Below are 27,152 nucleotides of genomic sequence, written 5' to 3'. Positions count from 1 at the left end.
ATGCAAGAATGTAGATAAACGTAGAATGTGCCATGTCTCAAAATTTCATTTATATACTCCAAGTATTTCAAAAGTTATGAAGCTTTGCATATATGTACCTGGTAGAACTGCCGGTCGGACGCCGGTCAAATTGATGTTTTTCCTGACTTTGGCAATTAATAAGTCAAAAGGTTATTCCAATAATGTCTTGAAAAAAATTGGGCATGTTCTATATATATTTGTTTGGAAGATCTGACAGTTTCAGATATCTGGTGTCAATAATTTCAAATCTGTGATGGCCTAAACTTGCCCCCCCGGGCAGTTTTGGTTTGTTTTCAGCTTTGTTTTTCGTAAAGTTTCAATGCTTACTGGTAAAACAAATATGTGACTAGAGTGCTGGAACAATGATTTCTTTCTATTCCTGGTTGCTGAGAACTGATTCTCATAAGCTGAATTGACTGAGCAATTACTTTGTAGTAGCTTTGTGCTGTTAAAGTTGCCCTATTTTTCAGTTTTAAATCGCATCGCGACGGCGTACATCTTAAAATGCCAATATCTCAGGAACTAATAAAGGTATCCACTTACTTTTTTGTGTGTTTTGCTTGTTTTTTATTGTTCTTTAAAGATACACCAAAACATACACTCTCAATTCATAACAAAATTTTGACTGCCGCAACCTACTTTAATACATGTATATATTTTTTTTCTTCAAAAAAGCAAAAATTGGTACATTTTTGTACTAAAAACTCTAATTCTAAAAACAGAATTTAATGGCAAACTTGGAGCTCAGATGACACCAGATTGCACCATCTGGGTTCTTTGGAGAAAAATTTTTTCCGGGGGGGCATGCCCCCGGACCCCCCTAGTAAGGCTAGGCGCTTTGCGCCGTCGACTTGACGCTTCGCGTCTTCAGTTATAAATTTTCCGCCTTTTTTACAATTTTCAATTCCCATGCCTGAACTATTCTTTACATCCTCACAGGCCTCTAAACCTATCAGGGACAATAACTACTCATGGGGCTGTTCCCAGTGCTTCATTTCTGCTATTTCAGCTGCAGGCTATTTTTAGCACCCATCCTTTCTCCACAGCAGTAGAGATAACACAGCTAGTAGCTCTCTCAGTGCTATGCATCTTCCAGTATAGCGCGGAAGCAGCTGAGATTAACAGGCAAGCGAGCTTAACAGTGTGTTGGCTGCAGCTGTTGGTAGCCAAACTAATCCGTCTGCTGGGCTATTTTTAACTCGCATTAAAACACAAGCTAGGAACAGCCGTGGATCATGCGTCTTTTAGATGTCTGATTCTTGGTGCTTTTATTTGCAGGCAAGTTAAGAAAGACACCAACCCGGTACGAAGGGAGCTCTGGAGAAGGCGATAGTAGTGATGACGGAGATATAGATGACTACGATGATGATGATTACGACCCCCATGGTTTGTACGATGAGGAAGAGGAAGCAGGAAAGGGCGAATACGATTTTTTCGAGGAGGCTGATCCAGATTTCTTTTAAACACGAGAAATTTGTAAAATGTGAGGCTGACATTGATTTTTTTATGAACACAAGAAATTTGTGAAATGCAAGGCTGATCCTGGTTTCTTTCAAAAAAAGAAATGTGTGACACTGTGTGGTGTGGAGTGACCATTGCAACAAGAAGACCGAGTGTTGAAGCTCACAGTTGTTTGTTGTGGGCAGATTTGACCGTCCAGTGCATGTGTATATCGCTGTTGCTGGGAGGTCCTCTGGTTACAATTTCTATGTTGGCAGCTGTGTGCTTTAAAGCAAGAAAGAGGCTTGTGGAATCTAGTGAAATTTGATTTTGACAGAACGTAGTTTGGTCAACGTAACGCCAGAAATGTTGGATTTGAGACACTACCGCATGCTACTCTGTTTTTGCTTGGGCTTCATGAAAGAAATCACAACGCTTTCTACACTTTATTTCATTTTTACAAAAAAGTAGAATGTTCAAGTCTGTACTTCTTAACGCCAAAAATGGAAGGCTTCCGGTCGCCTCTTTGCCTTATGACTTTGAGCCAATGTGGCTCTGAGAGAAGTCGAGAGACTTTAAGTGTGTGTAATTAAATGGAAAGATGGACCGCTGACTGCAGTGAAACTAGTGAACATGCTTTACCCTAGAGAGAGTTATGGCAGGCACGGTCTGAGACTTGGGAAATGGTTAAAGTTTCCGGCTGTTTTACGCAAGAGAGAACTGGCTAAAATGTCAGTTTAAAGTGCAAGACACCATCAGAGGCTGGATTTCAACGTTTGCTGTTGAAGTTTCAAGAAATGGCTGAAATTTCAGTTTTCAATGCAAGAGAGGGAGATGCAAGACACAAGTTCTGAGGCTGGATTTCAACGTTTGCTGTTGAAGTTTCAGAAAATGTCGGAAATCTCTCGCTGTGCTGCTGACTCTGTCGCTTACTTGAGTAAGCCTGAGGCCGTGTTTCGTCAAAGAGGTCGCTTAAAAAGTTCTTGCAAGAGCAAAAAAGTAATCTGATGGTAAAAATGAGGAGAAATGTTTTCCAAGGTATGCTCTACGTCTTTCTGACCTGTCATTTTACAGTCCCAATTGCTCGCAAATAATCCAAACATCTGGAACTAGCAGGAAACGCATGCAGTTCTGTGTGGTTTGGCTTTAACTTGAATGTGATTTTGTACTTCAAGCAAGTTAGAAAATAGTAAACACGTTGCAAACCATGCCATCATAAAAGAACACACAGACACACACACATGCGGGCAGTTCCGCATGCACACACACACACACACACACACACACACACACACACACACACACACACACAGACACACACACACACACACACACACACACACACGCACACGCACACACACGCACACACACACCAAAGGAACATTTCCTGATAACTCACAGTATAAAGGTTTCTAAGGCTTCAAAATAGCTATGAAACAGTGTGAAAGAAACGGTCCCACAGAGAGAAACTGAAGAGAAATCATCACAAGTCTGTTAGGCCAAAAAAAAAAATAGGTCTGTTTACGGTAACCCGACCGACCCTAGTTTTTTCGCGCGACCCTAGACTTTTTTTTTGGCATTTGGGAAAAAGAAAAACAAAATCTTGTTTTTTTGGCAAAATAACGTAAAAATATGGTTTTTTGGAGGAAAAAAACAGAAAAAAAACAAAACAATCCCGACCTAGCGACCCTATTTTTTGGGCCTATGTTACCGTAAACAGACCTATTTTTTTTTTTTGGCCTTATAGTTGATCAAATGTATTCTGCGTGGCACAGAGAGAGTTCTAGCACTTGATCTTCAGTAGTGCATAGCTGGCCACAAGTCAAAAGAATCCAGACTATTTAGTTTGATACAGTGGAACCCCCCTTTTAAGACCTTCAAAAATCTGAGAAAATCAGGTCTTAAAAAGGAGGGAGTATTAAAATGGGGGTGAATTTATGTTATATGAAGTCTTATATCGCGCGTATCTGCAGACTCGGACTCAAGGCGCAGGGATCTATTCATGCCGTGTGAGATGGAATTTTTTACACAATACATCACGCATTCACATCGACCAGCAGATCGCAGCCATTTCGGCGCATATCCTACTTTTCACGCCTATTATTCCAAGTCACACGGGTATTTTTGGTGGACATTTTGTTATCTATGCCTATACAATTTTGCCAGGAAAGACCCTTTTGTCAATCGTGGGATCTTTAACGTGCACACCCCAATGTAAGTGTACAACGAAGGGACCTCGGTTTTTCGTCTCATCCGAAAGACTAGCACTTGAACCCACCACCTAGGTTAGGAAAGGGGGGAGAAAATTGTCGAACTCGCAACCTCTCCCTTCCGAGCACAAGTGCGTTACCACTCGGCCACCCAGTCCCAGAGCTTATGAACAAAAAAACTGAAAAAGCAAAGTCTTTCTTCTTCTTCTTCTTCGTTCATGGGCTTAGACTCCCACGTTCACTCATGTTTTTAGCACGAGTGGATTTTTACGTGTATGACTGTTTTTGCCCCGCCATTCAGGCAGCATATACGCCGATTTCGGGGGAGGCATGCTGGGTATTTTCGTGTTTCTGTAACCCACCGAACTCTGACATGGATTACAGGTTCTTTTCCGTGCGCACTTGATCTTGTGCTTGCGTGTACACACGGGGGTGTTCGGACACCGAGGAGAGTCTGCACACAAAGTTGACTCTGAGAAATAAATCTCTCGCCGAACGTGGGGACGAACTCACGCTGACAGCGGCCAACTGGATACAAATCCAGCGCGCTATCGGCTGAGCTACATCCCCGCCCCTTATACCAAGGTCTTGAAATGGAGGAAGTCTTAAATTGTGGAGGGGGGGGGGGGGTCTGAAAAAGGGGTTTCCACTGTATAACATAGTCTATGTGTAGAGGCCTGTCTTATAAGACAAGGTGAGTGCTGTGTTCAGAATGATTTGTTACGTGTAGTTGAGAATGTACGTGTGAAGATTCTTTTTATACATCCTTTTATATTTTTCAAAGGGTAAACTTTTGCAAATGTATTCATATACTGAGCTGTCTACATTGCGTAATTTATTTTTATGTTACTGTACCCATAAGTTATAACTTATTTGAAAATAACATGTGACTCAAATGTTTTCTTTTACATTGGGTCTCTGAATTGTTTCTATACAAGGAAATATGTAAATGGACTCGCACTTTTTTTTCTTTCTTAAAACTAGAAGTGCTTTCAAATCAAAGATTATAAAGATTTTTGAGGTATTGAAGGTATACAAGGTATTACAAGGTAAAATGATCACATGGAAGCATAAAACAAAAAACCAAGGCTATTTCCTCAGATTTAAGGACCTTCATTTTTTCAATTTTATCTATGTGATTAAATTGTGTGTTTTATATTATAATTGCAGATTATTTACATCATTTTTACCCCGCAGTGGGGCACTGCGGTTATGAAATTAAAGGCCCCTCCTGTTTTTGGAACCGCAGGAGCTTTCTAGTTTGCTGTTAGGTAGATTTTTGGTTCCTCTTTCCTGTCATGCTCTCTTTTTCTTCATGAATTCTTTTCTTTTTTCTGCCTTCTTGCTCATTCACCTGTATTTTTTCCAAAAATCTCTTCTCTTGCCGCTTGTCTCGCGATTCATGTATAGTTTAATCTGTTAGTGTTCTGATGTAAGTCCAGCAGTAGATAGGTTAAGCCTATTTTAACATACTGGAAACTGGTAATCTTCCAGTAGGTATTAATTTAGTTTTACTAAAGCCTGCTGGGACACAAGTAATGGGTTAGTGCATTTGTAAACAGGAATCGCTTGACAAGTGGCCCCCTTCATCCCCCCCTTCCTTGTCCTGATATGGCTCTGCGTAGTCGGCTGGACGTTAAGCAACAAATAAACAAACAAACAAACAGAATCGCAAGGACTGAGCAGTTGGGAAAAACACAAACTGGAAAAATACTAGAAATGGTAGGTTAAGGTCAACAACAGTTTAAGCTTTCTGTTCTGGTTTATGTTCACAAGAAGAGGGGAAGAAGATATCATGCGTTAATCATATCTTTGGTTACATTTATTCATTTTGCACATCACTGCCACTTCATAAATTATTCTGATGCAACTCACCATTGCATCGTTGGCATTATTGTCACGTTTTTACAACATTTACACAAAGCTAAAGAACATCTAATCAGAAACCGCAATTGCTCCGCATTCTGGCTTGTTCAACAGACTGTTGTATCTATAGTCGTGTAATTTTACATGTAAGCAGTGGTATATTGTTTGTTATATTGTACATATATATGGATTGTAAGGCGCTTAGAACTATTTGCGCCCTATAAATACCCTTATTATTATTATCATTATTATTATTATATTGTAGATATTCTGTTATAGCTTACATTGACGTTGTCAGTGTTTCTGCCATGTGTGCTCCACAGTTTGTATATACGTTTAATTTCCTCATGTTGGGAAAAAGATTTTTGTTTTTTGTGCTTGTGTTCAGCTTACAATAAGCATGGGTGGCTTGCCATTCTGTACCTGTCTGTTATTTACTTTTCTTGTAGCCACATTTTTTGTGTGTTTTTGTCTTAATATTTGTGTGTAGGCGAGTGTGTAAATGCTTTTTCTTTTGAATCAAAAAAGCAAGAAAGGTTAATTTATGGAAGTTTAATTATAGACAAAGCAGAACATTCACAAGTATTTCAATTAACCTTTATTAAAATTGTCTTTGCCGTGGACAGCACACAAATAATTAAGAAAACTTATCTTGGCATCCGTTCATTTGACCTCAAGTTGCGAAAGGCGAACAGAATGTCAGTGACTATTATTTCTATTATTTTGAGTAATTATGCTTTCTCTTTTGTCAGTTGTTTTTGTGTTTGCTTGGTGTTTGTTCGTATGCAAGTGTTTTTTTCTCCATGTTGTTGAATTTATATGATCACAAGAAAAAGGGTCCTTCTTTTGATTTTTAATTTGGTTAGTTGCGGAGGACCGGCACGGTTGGCCTAGTGGTAAGGCGTCCACCCCGTGATCGGGAGGTCGTGGGTTCGAACCCCGGCCGGGTCATACCTAAGACTTTCAAATTGGCAATCTAGTGGCTGCTCCACCTGGCGTCTGGCATTATATGGGGTTAGTGCTAGGACTGGTTGGTCCAGTGTCAGAATAATGTGACTGGGTGAGACATGAAGCCTGTGCTGCGACTTCTGTCTTGTGTGTGGCGCACGTTATATGTCAAAGCAGCACCGCCCTGATATGGCCCTTCGTGGTCGGCTGGGCGTTAAGCAAACAAACAAAAAGTTGCGGAGGTAAGTTGCTAAAATCTTAAAAATTTGGCTTTGCACCTTAATTTACAAAAGTTGTCACAATTGTTTTGATATTAGTGTTAGTTATAGTGTTATATAAACAAACTCATGTTTTCATTGAAGAGTCCCCTGATTTTGGAGGTTAAAAGAAAATGTCCATGCCATTTTTGTATGGGTATTTTTGTTTTGTTGTTTGTTTGGTTTTGTGTGTGGGTCAGATACTGTTTTGCTGTGAACACTTTCTTTTTTGAACTTATAATTTTTTCATTTCCAGTTTTGCTCTTATATTGGCAATAACATCGTCATTTTATTTTGATCTCTGTTCTAGCTTTTTTTGCCATTGCTTTTGTATGCAAGTCTGTGATTTTCCTGCAGGGTAATCCTTTTAATTTCAAAGTGTTTGCAACAGCTGTGAAATCATTCTTTCTGTCGGTTCTGAAAGGACATGAATCATGATTGCGAGGAGGAAAGCAGCAAAACATTATTTGCTGAATTTTGTATGTGTGAAAAGTGGTTTTTTTACATTATGACTACTTTTGAAAATGAGAATCAGAATCTGATTTTGTATTCATGAGCAAGTGTATGTTGAAAAATGTTTCAAAACAGATTTGTATCAAATCACTTATTGGTTTAAAGTGGTAGATTCTTGTGTGCAGATTTCTCAAGAGACCTTTTTACGCATGTAAATCATGATGTAAATCTTTGTATATCTGTCAAGCTTTTACATGGGAGAAGAGCATCTTTCTTTTAAAATCTGCATGGTTATCCACTGTGCAGGGAGGGATTTTTTTTTTTTTTACAGAACTAATTCCATTTAACTTACATCCGTGGGGCGGGGATGTAGCTCAGTCTCACTAGCGCGCTGGATTTGTATCCAGTTGGCCGCTGTCAGCGTGAGTTCGTCCCCACGTTCGGCGAGAGATTTATTTCTCAGAGTCAACTTTGTGTGCAGACTCTCCTCGGTGTCCGAACACCCCCGTGTGTACACGCAAGCACAAGACCAAGTGCGCAAGAAAAAGATCCTGTGATCCATGTCAGAGTTCGGTGGGTTATAGAAACACGAAAATTCCCAGCATGCTTCCTCCGAAAACGGCGTATGGCTGCCTAAATGGCGGTGTAAAAACGGTCATACACGTAAAAGCCGTGGGAGTTTCAGCCCATGAACGAACTAACAAACAAACAAACAAACAAACAAACTTACACCTGTGGCACTGTGTGCAACAGGGAATTTAATTTGCAACGAAATTCCCACTCTGCAAGGATTTGCAGACAGGCTATGGCGGTTGAATATGCGTCCACTTTGGCCACACACACACAAAAATTGTTTCTGCTGACATTGACAAGGCCAAAACACACAAGGTCGGTAGTTACGTTTATTCATTTATTGTATTTTTATTTTTTATTATTGTAGTTTGTTTTTTATTTACACAGAGGCATGTGGCTTTTTATTGTCACCTGGATGTCGGAGAAGAGTAACTTTCCTTGTAAAGTCTGTAAAAATTAGTTTTGTAATTTTTTCTTCATATTCTTTTTTGTTGAAGGATAAAAAAAATTAAAAAAATAGGCTCGCGATGACAAAATAGGGTTGGTCGAGAAAAGGCAACTATTGAATTTTTTCTTCTTGGCCTTGGAAGCATAATCTTAACCTATGTAAAAGCCTGGACGTAAAAAATTAAATGCTAAATGACTATAACCATTTGAAATAACAATAACAAAATCCTTTACATATATATTTGTGTGTGTATTAGTTTGACTAACAAAAAAACTGCAACAAAAAAAGAAAATCAATTGACTAATAAAAATTTGTTGCAAGTTGACTAATAAGAATTTGTTGTGATATAAGTATGTATCATGAATGATATTTTCATATGTTTATGTTTTATTCAGATTTTTGGGATGAAATGTGTGTGAATACTTTGTGACATCGAACTTGACGAGAGGTCGTAACATGAACAACATTCGAGTCCCATTTTAGTTGCCACGTTGAGTTACTGCAAAACATCGAAAAGATGTACTACGCTTTTTTGTTCTTTTCTGCATTTGATTTAACCAAAGACTGCTTCGGTGCCTTTAAGAACTTAATTGTACTGTTTTATTTTCTTGGACAGTCTGAAGATGTTGTGTATTAGTCACGTGTACGTGTATTAACTTTTTTGTTGTTGTAAATTTTAATTGAGTCTATCACCACTGCCACTCAGTGTTTCTTGCCTTATTTCAAATAGTGGAAACTTTTTGGATTCCATTATATTGCTGTACCAGTTTGCAGATTTTTGTTTCCAAGTTTAATTTGTAATTAATCTATTCACTTGATGATTTTTATTTGACTGATGTTGTCTTCTAAAATTAAAAAAGACACACTTTAGATAACTGTATGTCCGTTTGTCCCCCCTTTTCCCTATCTAATTGTCTTTCTGTCAAGTTTCTTTTTTGCTTACTTCTTCTTGGATGTTTACGTTATAAAGCATAAGCTACAAGATAGAACAAGTAATTGCAACAATCTGGTATATACCACCAGTCCTCCGTTTCTTACAGGCGAGATTGATGAGTGGGGCGAGGAAGTACCGTTTCTTGGGCACATCTAGCCGCATGTGACGCTAGGATTCTCGCCTCGAATGCTAGGTAGCTTTGGGCTTGCTCGCTTGGCGAGAAAACATGGCGGCCACGCAGCTGCCAATCCGATTGGCTGACCATGGCTGTTTACGGACCAGTGCAAACGACCTTTTCCAATGGTGTTTAATTCTTGCGTAGCTAGCCTGATTAAACCGTTTCATAGACGATCTCGCCTCCTAGCTTTGCGAGCGGCTAGCCAAAAGAATATCTCGCCTGAAAGAAACACGCGTCAGTTCTCATTGCTTTTATAAATGTAATATTCAAGCATGCTGGATCTCTGTCCCAACTTATTTCAAGGCTTACACAAGAGGTTGCATTGCTTTGCGGCAAAACAGCCATTGTTTTTTGACATCGATTAAAGTCCTCATAGTTTTGTTTATGCATGTACTTTTTGATTTGCAGAACATCTCTTTGTGTGAATGGTTTTCATCAAGTATTCACTTTTTGTGTGAATGTGCTTTTCTTTAATTTTTTTTTAATGTTCGTCGAGTTTTGACACTTATCAAATGTGTGACTTTTTGTTTGTTTTTCTGTTTTCATTTTTTTTCATCCTTTCTAATTATTTTGTGAACAAGTTCATTAACCTACACGTTTAGTCATGTATGTACAATCACACTATGTATTATTACTGCTCGGAGCGGAGCTGTTCTTTGGCATTCCTTCTGTGTGTTCTTTTTGTTTGTGCTATTTGTATTTATTTGTACGCAATTTTTTTTGTTTTTATGCCTAATTTCAGGATATTAAGGCCATGTTAAAAATGATTGCCTCGTAAAGTATTTTTTGTTTTTGCTGTAAGAAATAGTTATAGATAAAAAAGAACACGCAGAAGACAGGATAAATAGTTAAAGGAAAACTTTTTCTCGTGTAAGTTAAGCGATCATGTTCCCCACCACAGATCTGTTCAGGCTTTTACACATCCAGGCTTTTACACGGGATAATATCAGACTTTCAACTTTAAGGCACACTCCTTCTCGTGAAAACAGTTCGGCTCACCATCTTAGATCTGGTCAGGCTTTGACATGGGATGAGACGAAAAACCGAGGTCCCTTCGTGTACACTACATTGGGGTGTGCACGTTAAAGATCCCACGATTGACAAAAGGGTCTTTCCTGGCAAAATTGTATAGGCATAGATAAAAATGTCCACCAAAATACCCGTGTGACTTGGAATAATAGGCCGTGAAAAGTAGGATATGCGCCGAAATGGCTGCGATCTGCTGGCCGATGTGAATGCGTGATGTATTGTGTAAAAAAATTCCATCTCACACGGCATAAATAAATCCCTGCACCTTGAATAAAAATTGAAAAAAAAACATAATCCCCACGGAATACGCGCGATATAAGCCTCATATTGATTGATTGATTGATCCCTCCACTTGGTCACATACCCAAAATGAACAGCCTGGGGTCTCATCTGTACCGTGGGAATTTTGGTTGAATTAATGTTTTGAAAAGCCACTTTAAGTTGCATTTACAAAATTATTCACAGGCTGGGAATTTTTGGTATGTGACCAAGTGGAGGGATGGACCGGTACCATGTAAAAGCCTGGCCACATCGGAGACGCTGAGCTGAACTGTTTTCAGGAGAAGGAGTGTGCCTAAAATTAAATGCACACCAAACCTCAACACTGCTTGTGTGCTTCTAGTAAAGACCGGGAGTTTAACCCCAAAAATTGTTTTTCAATCTTCTAAAACTAAATAAAAATTAACACTTACACTGGTGCAATTCTGTAACACATGTTTCATAGCCACTGCAGGTGAATTAACAGAGAGAAAAATAAAGAAAAACGGTCATATAGGTTTTCGTATCCATGGGAGTTGATCGGAACCGACCAAACAGACTGAGCCAGTAGCGCGACATATGTCGTGACAACCAGGTGACAGTATACGTAAAGTAGCGCGACATATGTTGCGACAACCAGCCTAAGGGTTAAAAAGCATTCTGCAGAGAATGTATGCAGCCATGCTATTGATTTTTGGTATTTGTGCAAGTGAAAGGATACTCTTAAACTACTGTGGAATCCAGGTCAGATCAGTGGCAGTGAACATGGCCATGTGTACGGGAAGGCGGGTAACTTAAAAAAGTTAAGCTGAAAGAATATATGAAATGCGGAATACAAGTTCATTATTATGTACTCATGTTGAATAAAATCACACTTCAGAGGCAACATTTATGAAATCATGTGATAATTCAAAGATGGTGTTATGTTAATGATCTCATAGTGAATCAAAGATAATGTTAATGTTAATCATTACGGTGCAGAGCAATTATATCCTCGCACTAGAACTTAAAGGAGAGGGAGTGTTTTGAGATGGCATTTACAATGCGAATGTACTTACTGTATGTACTTACTGTATGGACTTAAAATGCTTTTATTTTTATTCTTATTAAACTGCCATTTACAGTCTGAAGATCAAATGAGAGTACTTAGCACTAGCCGAGATAACTGGTTTTGATGAGAAAATTGCAATTGATTCTTTTATAGAATGACTACAATGAAGCAATAAATTGTGTGTTTACATGTCAGTTTACATTGCAAAATATGTGTGTATGTGTGCGTTTGTTGTGCCTGAAGTTGACTTTGATGCAAACCTGAAACTGATCAGAAAAGATTTATTCGTAATACAATAGACCCTATCAGTATTCCAAGCTCTCGTAATCTCTCGCAAACTTCAGAGCATAGCAAAGCATGTGGTACAGCGATCTCGTGCGAGCTGCACAAGCCAAGGTTCAAAGTTCTCGCGATGTTCAAAGCATAACAAAGAGCGTGTCTCGCGAGAGCTGCTCAGATACCGAAAAGGTCTATAGGTGTGAAGCAATGTGAAGACATTTTTGTCGTATAAAAAAAATAGAAGAGCTCTGATATGAAACTGTTCAAAACATGCAGCAAAATCAAGTGTTTGTACAGGTAGAGGTTACATGCCGAGTCTCAGTGATTATCAAAAATAATGGTCGAAGTTAGCGGATCATGAAAAATGCGAGCTTCAGCGAGCTTTTTCATGACCGCGAACTGAGACCATTATTTTTGATAATCACTGAGACGAGGTATGTAACCTCTTTATCCCTCCTTTCTTCAGTTATTCAAAGAAAAGAGGAGTTTTTGTGCGAAAGTTTGATCAAATCATATTCACCCAACCAGTCTACCTGCGCAGGCGATCGATTAATGCGCGGTTGTATAGTTCCGTGCAAATCATTCAAATCTGTTCACACTTCTTGTCAGTTTCCATGTTTTGAACTAAAATCAAGTACATAGTTATGTTGTCATTCTGCTGTGGCGGTAAAGGCAGATAGTGTGTGTTCTGTTCATGTTTTGGTATCGCTCAGGAAATGTTCTTTCCTCGAATGTGACTAGCAGACGAAGTTTTACACCCGTGTTCCAACGCTAAACACTGTATGGAGTTTAGTTTTCTGGGACAAAATAGTGTATAAAACCGCTGCATGTTCTTCAAGTTGATTAAATGTTTGCAATTGATTGCGTGTGATCTGTTTATAAAATGAAATATTGTTGAAAACTGACCGTCGGATTGCAGTCTTGTCGATGGAGCCAAAATCTGGAAGGGGAACTACTCGTGTCGCTAGACAAAGTATGAGAGTTACTTTTCCTTGGAATCTTGCTAGCGATAAACGATTGTGCACGGCAGATCTGAATTCAAAAAACAACCAAACTCATGGATTTTATATTGAGATTCATGTGTTCAAGCCTGTAGTTGCTGGTTTAAATGCGGTATGGTTGTATTGTTTGCTCCAGAAATGTATATTTTGTACGTTAGAGTGTTCTGAACTTTTGAGTCGCAAAAAGTAGATCCACAATGTGTACAGTCTCTACCCATGAGCTATCGAGGATTCAGGCCCGTTGTTGGGTAAGTGATTTTGGTTGTTGGGTAAGTTACCGAAAAATAACTAGCCCTACAAGTTTACAGAGAGAAAGAAGCAGAGGGGGGGATAATATTTATTATCATCACCTGAAAACGTACATCATTCAAACTAACAAAAGTAGCACGAGTGAAAGTCAACATGACTCAGTCGAACTTCAACATCTTCACAGTGTTTAACTTAAACTAAGGAAATAAAACTATTCTTTTCAAAAGGGTTCAGAAGTCACAAAAACAGAATTATGTATGAAAGTTACTATTAAGTGAACTAGATTGTACTCTAACCTACTGAAATGAAAAAATGTCACTCCCCCATAAAAATCATCCGAGAACATGAACGTTACAATGGCCTTTCTATAACATGTATTTAACAGTGCATTACTTCTTGTTAACCCTGAATTTTTGTTTAATTCAGGATTATAAGCATGAAAGCAGATACAATGTATATAAAATGAGATGCAGTCATTTGACATTCATCAGAAGTCCACGAACCATGAAAAATCACAATGACGGCTAGAATGTATTCTTTAGCCCTAACCGTTTTATTTTTATTTACTATATATTGTATATGAAATAAGATGCATTAAATAGAGCTTAAACAATGACCACGAGTTGATTACTGGAAAATAAACCACGAGTGGGTATTTGCAGCCGCTTGGTAATTCACGAGTGTGCGGAGCACACGAGTGAATTACCAAGCGGCTGCAAATACCCACGAGTGGTTTATTTTCCAGTAATCAACGAGTTGTCATTGTTTAAGCTATTTATACAACGAACAACACGGGTCGAACATGCAGTCATGCAGACGACATTTTGTAGGCAATTTCATTTCAGCCTAATCACTCAGAGTGTCAAATGCGCGTCATTCAAATAGTCCCTATTCTTTTACTTTATTCTTAGTCTCCGACTCGTCGGCATTATACTTGTCTCGTCTAAATATCGGACCCCATTGCTACGATTAAAACACAATAGCGTTTATATATAGCTATTCTGACATTACATTCTGTGTTAAAATCATGTTTTTGTCAGCAGCAAGGACCAGAATGGTCCATGTCGTTGATTGCAGACGACGGTTCCCTTTCCGCATGAAGCCACGGAAATAACCGAACATTGAAAAAACCCACGGACATGTATTACGGAGAAAACTCGAGATAACCGGATGTTTAGCATTACGTCAATATGCTAGGAATCATATGACGTCATGACGTATCGTGCTTGCCTACGTAGATTGTATACATGTTCGAAAGTCTGACTGTTGTGAATTCGCGTGGTGAAGACTGCGGTAAATCTGTAGATGATAAGAGAACAAGGATTGTCTCTGAAGAAACGACTAAATGTTTCAGACCGGTAACTTCATTTCAACATTGCACTATATAATGGACGTTCTATGTGACAGGAGAGTTTGCTGATTTTGTGTTAAACATTGGAGAGATCGTCTGCTAGAATCAGAGATAGGTCGCTTCAGATTGCAGCTTCTGGAAATTTGCAAGGTTTGTTGCCTGTTAAAGAACTGGATTTTACACATAATGTATGTCATGTACAGTAAGCAACAACAAAATCACACACAAAGCAAATGGCATCGTCTGTCGACTAGTCATACACGTCAGCCATTGTTGTTACAGTTTTGAGTCAACATTGTACGTATTCTTCCGCAACAGGGTCCAATCGTCTGGGTTTGAAATGTTCTAAAAATAAATTCTAGTGTTGATTATTTTTTATCCCTCTTTATTCTTACTTCGAATAATCCACGTGTGATTTTTGGGTTTAATCAAAGTAGTTCGTTCTAATTTCTCACTTGTCTAAAAATAATCAACTAGATTTAATCCACCCCTCGGTTGCATTGCAGGAGTTGTATAAAAGACATTTAACATTCCCCAAAAGCCCCCCCCCCCCCCCCAAACAAAAAACCTTGAAGACCCTCACTGTCAGATCCAGTTTTTTTGCCCTTATAATATTACCAAATTGTCTTTTGCCATTAACACACCCTACTTTAAACTGAAAACAACAGAACAAGGTAAACCCAATTCAATTTTTCTCTGTGACAAGCAAATCAAAACCTCACAGAGTTCAAGAGCGTTGTACTTGCACCAATTAGCACACCCTGCTTGCATTTTCAACTTGCAGAATTAACTTAACCAGGGAACTTCCAAGGAGATTTTACTCTGCAACAATCAAATCGAAACCTCACAGAGTTCAAAAGCTATCTCTTTGCTTGGTTCTAAGGCCTAAAAAAAAAATAGGTGTGGTTACGGTAACCCGGCCTACCCTATTTTTAGGGGCCGATCCTATAACTTTTTATTACATTTGTCAAAACAAACCAAAAAAAACCCAAACAAACCGAGTGCAAAAAACGCAATGAAAGCGAAATCGCCCGAGTCGCACACTTATTTCCCTGTCAAGTAGGTTTAATTTGTACACATTAGAAAAAAAAGTAAAAAAAAAAAAAAGTGATTGCCTACCTACCTACCCTATATTTTTTGGCTATGTTACCGTAACCACACCTATTTGTTTTTTTGGCCTAACCAACAGATGTGTTCCTTGATTCAGTCCTTAAACAATTCGGCTCATCATCGCACAGATCTGGTCCTGTTTTTACATGAGACAAAGCCATTCCTACTGGGTCAAGACGAACCAAAAATCAACTTTATATGTGCTTTCTGGGCAGAGTGGGAATTTTATTTATTTGTTCTTTTTGATGAATTAGTTCCCTACATTGACACCATAGTGACACTGACAGTTAAGAATTTAACTGGTCCAAAAAATTCCAACTCTGTACTGAAAGCAGCCAGGAAGATGCTAGTTGGTATGTGTCCAAATGTGGAGATGGTCTAAGGCTGTCCTTGACTGAGCCCAAAGTTGACTTCGTGAAGACTTCCCAAAGTTTTTTCACCCAAAATTCAATGCCAAAGCTTTGAGCAGCAAGCTGCATAAAATAAACTTTGCTCAATTAATATCAGGCCCATGTAAAAACCCAACCAGATCTGAGATGGTGAGTAAAATGATTTTGTGAGGAAAGACTGTGCCTTTACAGTACTAACAGGGTAAAAGTAAAGTTAACTCCTTGTCCTGGTGGTGTACATGTCCTTATCCTCGTCCTTGGACTGGCCGGGGTCCCCCTTCAGCCCATTCTTTCCCTTCACCGTCATGTTCTGGTTGTCGGCCGTGGTGGGACTTGAGTCTTGGACCACGGACTTTTTCTGTTGAAAGATAAGGATAAGATTTTATTAATATAGTCCTGTGAGGTTTCCCTTATGGAAACTCCGGCTGTTTACTTATAGTCCTGTGAGGTTGCCCTTATGGAAACTCCGGCTGTTTACTTATAGTCCTGTGAGGTTGCCCTTATGGAAACTCCGGCTGTTTACTTATAGTCCTGTGAGGTTGCCCTTATGGAAACTCCGGCTGTTTACTTATAGTCCTGTGAGGTTGCCCTTATGGAAACTCCGGCTGTTTACTCACTGGGGAAAGCGAGCTTCCATTCAGTACGGCGTTACCTATTTTTCATTCTTTCTTTTTCCTGCATGCATGTATTCATGTTTCCAAGCCATGAGATTTAGGCTGTGAACTTGGTTTTTTTTTTATCATGCGCATGCATGTATTCATGTTTCCAAGCCATGAGACTTAGGCTGTGAACTTGGTTTTTTTTTATCATGCGCATGCATGTATTCATGTTTCCAAGCCATGAGACTTAGGCTGTGAACTTGGTTTTTTTTATGGTGCACATGCATGCACACAGGGGTTTTCAAACACCGAGGAGAGTCTGCACAAAGTTGACTCTGGGAAATAAATCTCTCGCCGAACGAGGAGATTGAACCTACACCAAAAGAACAGTTGTAAAAATACAGTTGAACCTGACTTCAATGACCACCCAAGGGAATGACTACAAGGGGTTGGTATTGAAAGGTGTTTGCTATAGAAAGGTGAATTATATATTTTTTTTAAAGTCGTACAGATCTTTTGGGTTGGTCGTTGTGGGCATGTGGTCATTAGACATGAGTGAGAGGTGGTCGCCAGGGCAGGTGTGACAGTATGTGTACAATAAAACTGAACATATACCTTGAGAAAAAAAAAGTAGCCGTGAAAAGTTATGCTCAGACAAAAGAAGAAGTAAACTGCTTTTTGCCACACAATTGTGCAAAGAAAATTATTGTATTTCAGTTCAAAGCAATGAAAACATCAAATTTTCTCCTCCCCAAAGCTAATAGTTGCAGCTAATTCAGAAAGTTTCAAAAATTATTCTTGTTCAGTCCTAAGAAATAAAGACAACAAATGTTCTCCTCCCTCAAGCGAAAAGTTCCAGCTAATCAAGCAGAACAGCACCTTTACATGACTTGTACTCACAAATTTTAACAGCAATGAATATGATACAGTTTCACAAAATAAAAATAACAGAATAATGCATTCCTTATGAAGACTTATCTCAATGGGCAATGGATGTGATACCGTTTCACAAAGGTAAAAAAACCATGCAAACAAGTCGCGCGAAGCATTTAGTCAATCTGTCGGCCTGAACACACACAGAGACACGTACACCACCACCCTCGTCTCAATTCCTGGTCTATCTGAAAACATTTTGTCAAAACTTATAACTAAATGTAAAAACTATGCATGATTGATAACCTGAGGTAAAATACAACAACACTCACCTCTCCACTTGTACCTGAGGACAGAAGAATGAAATCTATACATTAGCAATCATATCCATACATTAGCAATCATATCCATACATTAGCAATCATATCCATACATCAGAAATCATGCATTCATGGCTTTGTGTGAATTGGCAAAACAAAACAGGAATAGCAATAACAATCCAACATGCAGTCAAGAGACTCTCAAGTGAACCTTTTAACTGAGAACATATGTGCTGCTTTCAAATATAGAATAGACTTTATTGACTTTCAACCTTTTGGATATCCTACCCAGATGTACTGCAGTCTCCTTGAGAAGTTATTTTAACTTCATTGAATTACTATGTATCTAATTACTCTTTATTGTCCAGTGAAACCAACAACAACAAACAAAGCACACACAAAAAAAAGAAAATCAAGCCCTGTGAAAATATTTAGGATGAAAGTCACCTGATATAAACACAGTGACAGATACACATTGATCTTCTCTCTCTTTCAGCTTCTATTTCTGTCTCTGTGTCACCTTCTCTTTCTCTCTCTCTATCTTGTCAATCAATCAATCAATATGAGGCGTATATCACGCGTATTCCGTGAGTACAGTTCTAAGCGCAGGGATTTATTTTTATTTTTTATTTTTTTATTTTATGCAATTTATATCGCGCACATATTCAAGGCGCAGGGATTTATTTATGCCGTGTGAGATGGAATTTTTTTTACACAATACATCACGCATTCACATCGGCCAGCAGATTGCAGCCATTTCGGCGCATATCCTACTTTTCACGGCCTATTATTCCAAGTCACACGGGTATTTTGGTGGACATTTTTATCTATGCCTATACAATTTTGCCAGGAAAGACCCTTTTGTCAATCGTGGGATCTTTAACGTGCACACCCCAATGTAGTGTACACGAAGGGACCTCGGTTTTTCGTCTCATCCGAAAGACTAGCACTTGAACCCAGCACCTAGGTTAGGAAAGGGGGGAGAAAATTGCTAACGCCCTGACCCAGGGTCGAACTCGCAACCTCTCGCTTCCGAGCGCAAGTGCGTTACCACTCGGCCACCCAGTCTCCTTCACTCACTCTCTCTCTCTCTCTGTCACCTTCTCTCCCACAAACTCACCATCCCCTTCCCAGAGGGTTTTAACGGAGACCAGCGCCACGTTGTAAGCCTCAGTGGTCATAGCAACAGCTTCGTTGGGATAACACAAAGATGTGGCTGCAGCAATAGCACTTGCACTGAAAAACATCTTTCTCATCACTCCCCCTGAAACAAAACAAAAACACATCAACATTTATATAACTACTAACTATATATATAGAATCAAAAAACAAGAAAGGTAGGTTGTTGGAACGTTTGTTATTGACAAAACAATACATTCACAGATGTTTCGACCCAACGGTCTTTTAAGTGAACAGACAAACAAATATTCACACAAAACTTATCTTGATAGTTCTATGTATCAGTTTACATCCACTCGTCAGAAAGCCGAGCGAATGAATCATATAATACTAACTATATATAGTAACTTATATACATAACTACAAACTCAATATTATTTCATATTTTTACTGCTGAAATTCAAAATCACAGTAATTGTGGAACCAGAACCACTTTCTTTCTTTCTTTCTTTATTTGGTGTTTAACGTCGTTTTCAACCATTCAAGGTTATATCGCGACGGGGAAAGGGGGGAGATGGGATAGGGGAAAGGGGGGAGATGGGATAGAGCCACTTGTTAATTGTTTCTTGTTCACAAAAGCACCAATCAAAAAATTGCTCCAGGGGCCCGCAACGTAGTACAATATATGACCTTACTGGGAGAATGCAAGTTTCCAGTACAAAGGACTTAACATTTCTTACATACTGCTTGACTAAAATCTTTACAAACACTGACCATATTCTATACAAGAAACACTTAACAAGGGTAAAAGGAGAAACAGAACCGTCAGTCGCCTCCTACGACATGCTGGGTAGCATCGGGTAAATTCTTTCTCGTCCCAACCAATATGGGACTCCCCCTAACCCGCGGGGGGTAGAACCACTTCTTCCTTGTGGAACTGGCCAACATGGAATAGATATAGTCGGACCTGTCTATATCAACAACCAAAAGTGGAAAGGTCTTCTTCTTCTTCTGCGTTCGTGGGCTGAAACTCCCACGTACACTCGTGTTTTTTGCACGAGTGGAATTTTACGTGTATGACCGTTTTTTACCCCGCCATTTAGGCAGCCATACGCCGTTTTCGGAGGAAGCATGCTGGGTATTTTCGTGTTTCTATAACCCACCGAACTCTGACATGGATTACAGGATCTTTTTCGTGCGCACTTGGTCTTGTGCTTGCGTGTACACACGGGGGTGTTCGGACACCGAGGAGAGTCTGCACACAAAGTTGACTCTGAGAAATAAATCTCTCGCCAAACGTGGGGACGAACTCACGCTGACAGCGGCCAACTGGATACAAATCCAGCGCCCTACCGACTGAGCTACATCCCCGCCCAGTGGAAAGGTGAATAACATGTCATAAAAGAAAAACTTGTCTAGGATCCTTCACAGTGGTTGTTGTGTGCAGGTGGTCTCTTCTGAGAGGTGGTCATAAGGGCAGGTTCCACTGTACTATTTTTTACATTGATATCTTTCTAATTGTAACTTGTGCCCTACAATAGCTCTCTGAATCAAAATGTGCCTGAACTGGTTGAATTGTAGGGGTAACCTGTTCCAGAGTTTATTGGGTTATATAAACACAAAAATATCAACCCCCCCTGGAAATGGAGTATAACTGCCTGAATGGAAAACAAAAATTCGGCCATACATGTAAAAGCCCACTTGTCAAAAGAAAGGATCACGAACACAGAAGAAAAGGATCTGTCCTTTCCCAGTAGTGGCCAAAACACTCACCTTTGTACCCGGCAACGATGCCGCCCAAACCGGCAACAGTGATGACAGCGGCACGAGGCAACGCGCCAGGGTCATTCTGGAGGAAGTCGATGAAACCTGTGCCACACAAAATAAAAATAAATTTTTTTCAGATCTTCTTCATTTGTATTTCCATAAAAATGAACGTCCAGGACTGAAACTTCGACAATTCAATTTCCTTTAAAAAAAAAATTCCAAAAAAATCAGTTAATCTTAATGTACCATCCACATGTATCCTTCTTCAATACAATATTGTAATTTGTACTGTACTATTATTGTAACTGTAAGAAATGCACTGGTATAAACATTTTCTGTCTCATCTGTTCTTTACAGTTAGAGAAAAAGAGAAAGAAAGACAAAGAGTAAGAAAAAAAGGAGTACACAAGAAATAAGCAGTATGTGCACGTCCATGAAATTGAGATTTACATCCTGGAGCAGTGGGCGCAGTGACCAGATAGGGACATGTTTTGGTAATATTAGCCTCAGTGTGCATATGATTATTATAAAATGAACTGTTTAGGCAACAACAACAAAAAGTCTGTTTACGGTATCCCGACCGACCCTATTTTTTCGCGCGACCCTAGACTTTTTTTGGCATTTGGGGGGGGGAAAAAAATAAAATAAAATAAAAGTCTTTGTTTTTGGGCAAAATAACTTAAAAATATGTTTTTTGGGAGAAAAAATAAAAATAAAAAAACACAACCTACCGACCCTATATTTTTTGCCTATGTTACCGTAAACAGACTATTTTTGCTTTTTGGCCTTACATAGTTTGAAGATCCCTTAAGTTATACTGCTTGAGACGTGTACTTATGTACTTAAAAACATTATCTTCACTTTTTGTTTCTCCCAAAATGTTGCATCTGTCTCTCTCTCTCTCTCTCTCTCACTGTCCATCAGGACAATTAACAGATGCAGGCCTATTTTTGTATCATTTGTCTTCTTCATTTACGTTTCCTTAAGTAAAAACTGCACTGAAACAGTTAGCTTTGCAGAAGTCTCAGGAACTTAGGTCTGATTTGCCCAACACAATATTCTAATTGTTCATGACTGAAACAAATATACACAGGACTAACTAAGGAACAAATAAACCTGACGTCCACCATCTTTCACATCATTCACGTACATAGGCAAGAATAATGTCAAAACTTACTTACTGCCTTTCACGCCTGGTGGCGTGTAGGGCAGCGATAATGTCAAAAGGAAGGGGAAAAAAAATGTTCAAAAACGTATACACAACACTGTCAAGAAAACCAACAGAATCTCAGCAACAAACAATAACGAAGTGATAACTTTTATTTATATTAGCCAAAACTGCTTTGCTGCTTGTACTTACTAACATCGGCTGGTCCAACTGTCAAAATGTCAATTTGATTAAGAATGTATTTAGGTTTTAAATTTAATCAAGAAAACATAAAGAAAGGTATGCATTCTGTCAAAAAAGATTAGAAGGAATAAAGTGAGCTTTGAACCAAACTTGTGAATGTTGCTTGCAGGATTATGTGAAGGAGTCAAACATAATGCAAGAGAATGTGAATGTGTATGTTTGCTTACAAAATTATGTGCGGTTGCATAAGTGTGTGTGTGTGTGTGTGTGTGTGTGTGTGTGTGTGTGTGTGTGTGTGTGTGTGTGTGTGTGTGTGTGTGTGTGTGTGTGTGTGTGTGTGTGTGTGTTTGTGCATTTCTGCATACTTGCTTGCATGACTATGTGTGTTTTATTTCATCCACCCATGTACAGATATAATGAAGATACTGCACTGTTTACCTGCTGTTTTGCTTAGTATTCCTATTCACCTATAAACTCAGTCACACTCCGTCTCATGCAAATGGCTCGGCTCACAATCTCAAGTTAATGGCCAAGCTTTTACATAGGATAGAACACCCCCCACTTGGGCACACAGATGGTGATTGAGCAATCTATAGCCCAACACTTTTCTTAAAGGCACAGTAAGCCTCCCGTAAACCATCACAGATACTGTCAGGCTTTCACACACAAGTACAAACGCCCTTCCATTTGAACGCTCACCAAACGGGAACATCCTAGGTGCCCTACGTAAAGAGCGAGCAATTTTCAAAGAATTTATTTTTGCGTGGTTTATCTTACCCCTGAGCCATCGTGAACCCGTGTGATCCAGTTTCCCCTTTTCACAATGCAGTCGTCAGTTTGTAATTTGAATGCGGCTCGCTGTGAGCTTATCTGCAATAGCACGTTATTATGTACCTCTGATTTTTCACGAAACAAACGAATGTGGTTCATAAGGACTCTAGCGATGGCTTTTGACTGCCTATAAACCGCCGTCTGCTACGAAAACCACGACCTTGCGTGACCCTGCTTCCGGGCTTTTCTTTTTTCAAAACGTCGAATTGTACAGATCTTGTCTTGATGAAATAAGAATTCTTTTATGATTTAAGAATGTTTGTGTAACAAGCTGTCAATTTATTATTTACATTTTAAAAGTTAGGTCTTAGCGCCAAAACGCACCACAGTCCGATTCATTCTGATAATCATCACTCCACGGCTATCGCCAGTTGAAGGGAAGTAACTCATTTTTGACCTGAGTTCAGGATGAGGATGGGTCCGATTGAGATGGAGACAATCCGAAAAATTAATTCTTCAAAAATTGCTCGCTCATTATGTAGGGCACCTAGGATGTTCCCGTTCGGTGAGTGTTCAAATGGAAGGGTGTTTGTACTGTGTGTAAAAGCCTGACAGTATCTGTGATGGTTTACGGGAAGCTTAAGAAGGAGAGTGCCTTTAACAATATTCCCATTTTGTTCATTTATTGATCTACGGATATTAAGTTTATACATATATTTGGCTTACCTTCTGTGTGTGCCTTGCCAATGGCAAACTTCTCTTTGATTGTGTCGGTTGTTTCCTGAAAAACATCAACACTCTCACTCTCAGCAAATGGAGCACATTTGGCACACAAACATCCAAGGCCCCCCCCAAAAAATAGGTCTGTTTACGGTAACATAGGCCCAAAAAATAGGGTCGGTAGGTCGGGATTTTTTTCCCCTTTTTTTTCTCTCCAAAAAACCATATTTTTATGTTATTTTGCAAAAAAAAAAAAAAATTTTTTTTCCCCCCCCAAATGCAAAAAAAAGTCTAGGGTCGCGCGAAAAAAATAGGGTCGGTCGGGTTACCGTAAACAGACTATTTTTTTTGTTTGGCCTAACAATGCTTGAACTTGCTGATCAAGCAAAAGTATAGATCTAAATCATTTCTTCTCTGTTTCACATGTTGCTTGAACTGATGTTTTAATCTGATATGCTTGTGTAGTTTTCATGGCCAACACTTTTGAAAGGAAAATATTGTGCTTATGAAGAACTTTACACACACAAAAATAAGTGATGGTGAAAAAAGGCAACATACAGTCTAAAATACACTGGCAGTGGCAAGCAAACAACCTTAAGGACAGACACTCGAACGTAGCTGAACAGACAAGCAAACACTGTCACCTTAATAGTTTCAAGATATTCCCAGACTGCTCGTCTGCCTTCAGAGATGACTTCACGGAATGGAGAAATTTTCTCTGGCTCGAAACGGTACTCCGCTTTGTCCTCAGGGTTATCGTACACTGGAAGCTGAAAGGTAAAGATAAGAGATTAAAGCAGTGTTGTTCCCAGCCTCAGAGGACAATAGGTCAGTTGAACCTGTACTGAAAGTATATACATGTACAGTATGTATGAGGTAAAGTATAAGAGATTAAAACAGTGTTGTTCCCAGGACAAAACTTGACTAAATCATGTAAAAATGGAACGTTCATAATATTTTCCAATTCCAGAGACAGCAATTTTTGCTGAGTGCCTCTCAACATCGAACGCAGAAGAAGAAGAAGAAGCTGAGTGCCTCTCAAAAGATACTGCGGTCATACATGACTGGGCATCACTGTAGCATAGCAATAATCGAGATAATATCAACCGTGTTTACAGGACTAGCAAATTCACACCAGTGCTCATACGCAAATAAATACATGCATATTTTTTATAATTTTTTTTTATACCTTGGTGATGTTGACCATATTTGCTCCATCGCTGATCTGCTCTGCAGCGTGGACCTTGAAGTTGTAGGACATGGCTGGGATGGAAACCAGGGCTGCTGACCCAACCCCTATTCTTAGCAGCTGACTTGCCTGCCACAAAATATAAATAAAAAAGTAATGATGATATATACTGACGTCCAAAAGAAACGCGAAAAACAGTGTCTAGTGTCATTTATTGCCTAATAAAAAATCGTACAAAAGTTCAAATTTCATTATTAATGTCCAATTTTTGGTAGAGTAGAACACTGACTTATGGTCCATAACACAGTAAGGTTGCGGAGACCATGCGTTATTAGCGCTTAACAGAACAGTCAATAGCGTGTGTGGCCCCCCATTAGCATCGATGACGGCCTGGCATCGGCGGTGCATTGAACGGACCAACGTGTTGCTGGCTTGCCTGGGAATGTTGGTCCAGGCCTGCCGGACGGCCCGATCAAGATCAGCGACAGTTGTGGGCCTTGGGACCACCCTGTTGAGCTGTGTCTGGAGCAAGTCCCAAAATTGCTCAATAGGGTTCATGTCAGGAGATAACGCTGGCCAAGGCATCACCTGGATGCCTGAGCGGTGCAGGAGATCCTGAGTGGCCCTGGCGGTGTGGGGGCGCGCGTTGTCGTGCTGGAAAACCCAGTTTCCATGGGCTTAAAAAAAGGGCAGCACATGATGGTGCAGCACCTGGTCCATATAGCGCTGCGCTGTTACGCCGTTGCCGGGTCCAGGACCCAGGCCTTGGAAGATAACGGGACCTAGCACCTGGTTGTGGCCGATGGCGCCCCACAACATGAGGCTGGGGCCCACCCCAGGCGTTGTTCTCCACGACACAGTTGTCAGCATAGCGGTAACAACTTCTTCTCCATACCAGAACACGCCCATCGGCATGGTCAATGCAGAAACGGCTTTCATCGCTGAAAAGCACGTTCTGCCAGCGAACATTGTTCCAATTGAGGTGGCCTGGCGCCCAATGCAGGCGTGCCTGTCTATGGCGCACGGTGAGGACGGGTCCCCTGGCTGGACGGCAGTTCCTCAGCCCCCTGAAGCGCAGTCGCCGGCTGGCCGTTTGCCTAGAAATGGGTGCCTGGTGTGTCCCTATAACAGTTCTGGCTGTTTCTGCAGCTGTTCTGAAGGGATGTGCAACATGGCTGCGGAAAATGTGCCGATCTTGCCTTGGCGTCGTCACTCGGGGTCTGCCGCTTCGCTCGGCATCAACAGAAGAGCCAGCTATCACAAACCGCTGCAGGAGACGATAAATGGTGGATATGTGACATTGGAAAGCCACAGCCACGGCTTCCGGCGTGTCCCCAGCCTCCAGACGTCCAATGGCTCTCTCGCGTTCAGCAGAAGTGAGTCTTGGCATGGTGATTGCGTCGAATGAGGGACTGATGAAACCTGTAACTTTGTGCCATTTTTATCCTCTAGTGACAGTGAACACCACTCACTGATCAGCTTTTGTGCTTTTCTTGCACGTGCAGCTGAACTGCACAAGAAAAATGTCTCAGCTAACTCGGGCTTTACGTGGATTGCAAGTGCCCTGATGCGGTAACATTCACAATACACCTTCCTCAGACATCGGTCTTGATATACTGGCTGCCAAAAATAACGCAACTTTTGTTAATCCAGAAAAAAATTATTTGTAAAATAAATAATGTTTTTCGCGTTTCTTTTGGACGTCAGTATAATTATAAAGTTTCAACAACATGATCGTTGTCAATTAACCTCAACAAGTATTCGAGTTGAAAATTGATGAAAACTTGAATGTGCTGATAAAAATAATTAAAGCAATATAAAAACTATGTTTGGGATAAAGATACATATGTAATGATATGCATCATTGCATGTAATCAATTGTCACCTTTCATCATCATCATCCAGTTCTTGAAAATCGAAATGAGGAGCATGATTGAGCTGATCAATGTCACTTGTCAGTATAAATGAGGCTGAGGTACTGTAATAGGCTTTAGCAAACAATGTCTTACTTCTCATGAACAAACGAACCAACAAAAACAACATTTAAGACTAAAGAGTTGTATCATCCGTCATTATCACGTTGGCAGTTAGTCTAAACCAGTCTAAGCCAGCTGATGACATGTTGCTTTAGAGGACAATTCGGTGACTTACCCGGCGTACGGCCATTTTGACAGAATTTGAAAGAGAGTAGTTTCCCTTGATTGAAATGGGTCGTCTGCAAAGTTTGTTTGTTCTGAATGTCTGGTACTTTATCATTTATCTCCGGACAGCGAGAGTCTAGCATCGTATAATATTTTGATGCATATGTTGGAACAACGCAAGTGTATGGAAAAGTATATATTCAAACTTTATTGTTGGCCTTAATTGTTTTCTTGATGTAGGAACGTGACGCCAATCA

General features: G+C 39.8%; 2 protein-coding genes across 2 annotated transcripts in view; one reads left to right on the top strand and one right to left on the bottom strand.

Moving 5' to 3' along the window:
- The window catches only part of LOC138980226 (extracellular sulfatase Sulf-1-like), a 63,577-nt gene extending 60,739 nt beyond the window's left edge, over nt 1–2,838 (top strand). The window contains exon 18 of the mRNA XM_070353065.1: nt 1,300–2,838. Coding sequence (XP_070209166.1) covers nt 1,300–1,484 — 185 coding nt within the window. The 3' untranslated portion in view covers nt 1,485–2,838. The remainder of the gene's footprint in view (nt 1–1,299) is intronic.
- A 9,907-nt stretch (nt 2,839–12,745) lies between these two features.
- Nucleotides 12,746–26,929, bottom strand: LOC138980228 (MICOS complex subunit MIC27-like). The gene is made up of 9 exons (XM_070353068.1): nt 26,906–26,929; nt 24,755–24,883; nt 24,210–24,335; nt 23,572–23,626; nt 22,084–22,101; nt 20,730–20,825; nt 18,958–19,101; nt 17,850–17,863; nt 12,746–16,403 (listed from the first exon to the last, which is right to left on the bottom strand). The coding sequence occupies exons 1-9, from the start codon at nt 26,918–26,920 to the stop codon at nt 16,260–16,262; spliced, it is 741 nt and encodes a 246-aa protein (XP_070209169.1). The 5' UTR covers nt 26,921–26,929; the 3' UTR covers nt 12,746–16,259.
- Between the last annotated feature and the right edge of the window lie 223 nt (nt 26,930–27,152).

This window comes from Littorina saxatilis, linkage group LG11 (assembly GCF_037325665.1).
Source record: "Littorina saxatilis isolate snail1 linkage group LG11, US_GU_Lsax_2.0, whole genome shotgun sequence".
Classification (NCBI taxonomy): Eukaryota; Metazoa; Mollusca; class Gastropoda; order Littorinimorpha; family Littorinidae; genus Littorina; species Littorina saxatilis.
Note: the sequence above shows the minus strand (reverse complement) of the source record. Positions and strands in the feature narration are given on the sequence as shown.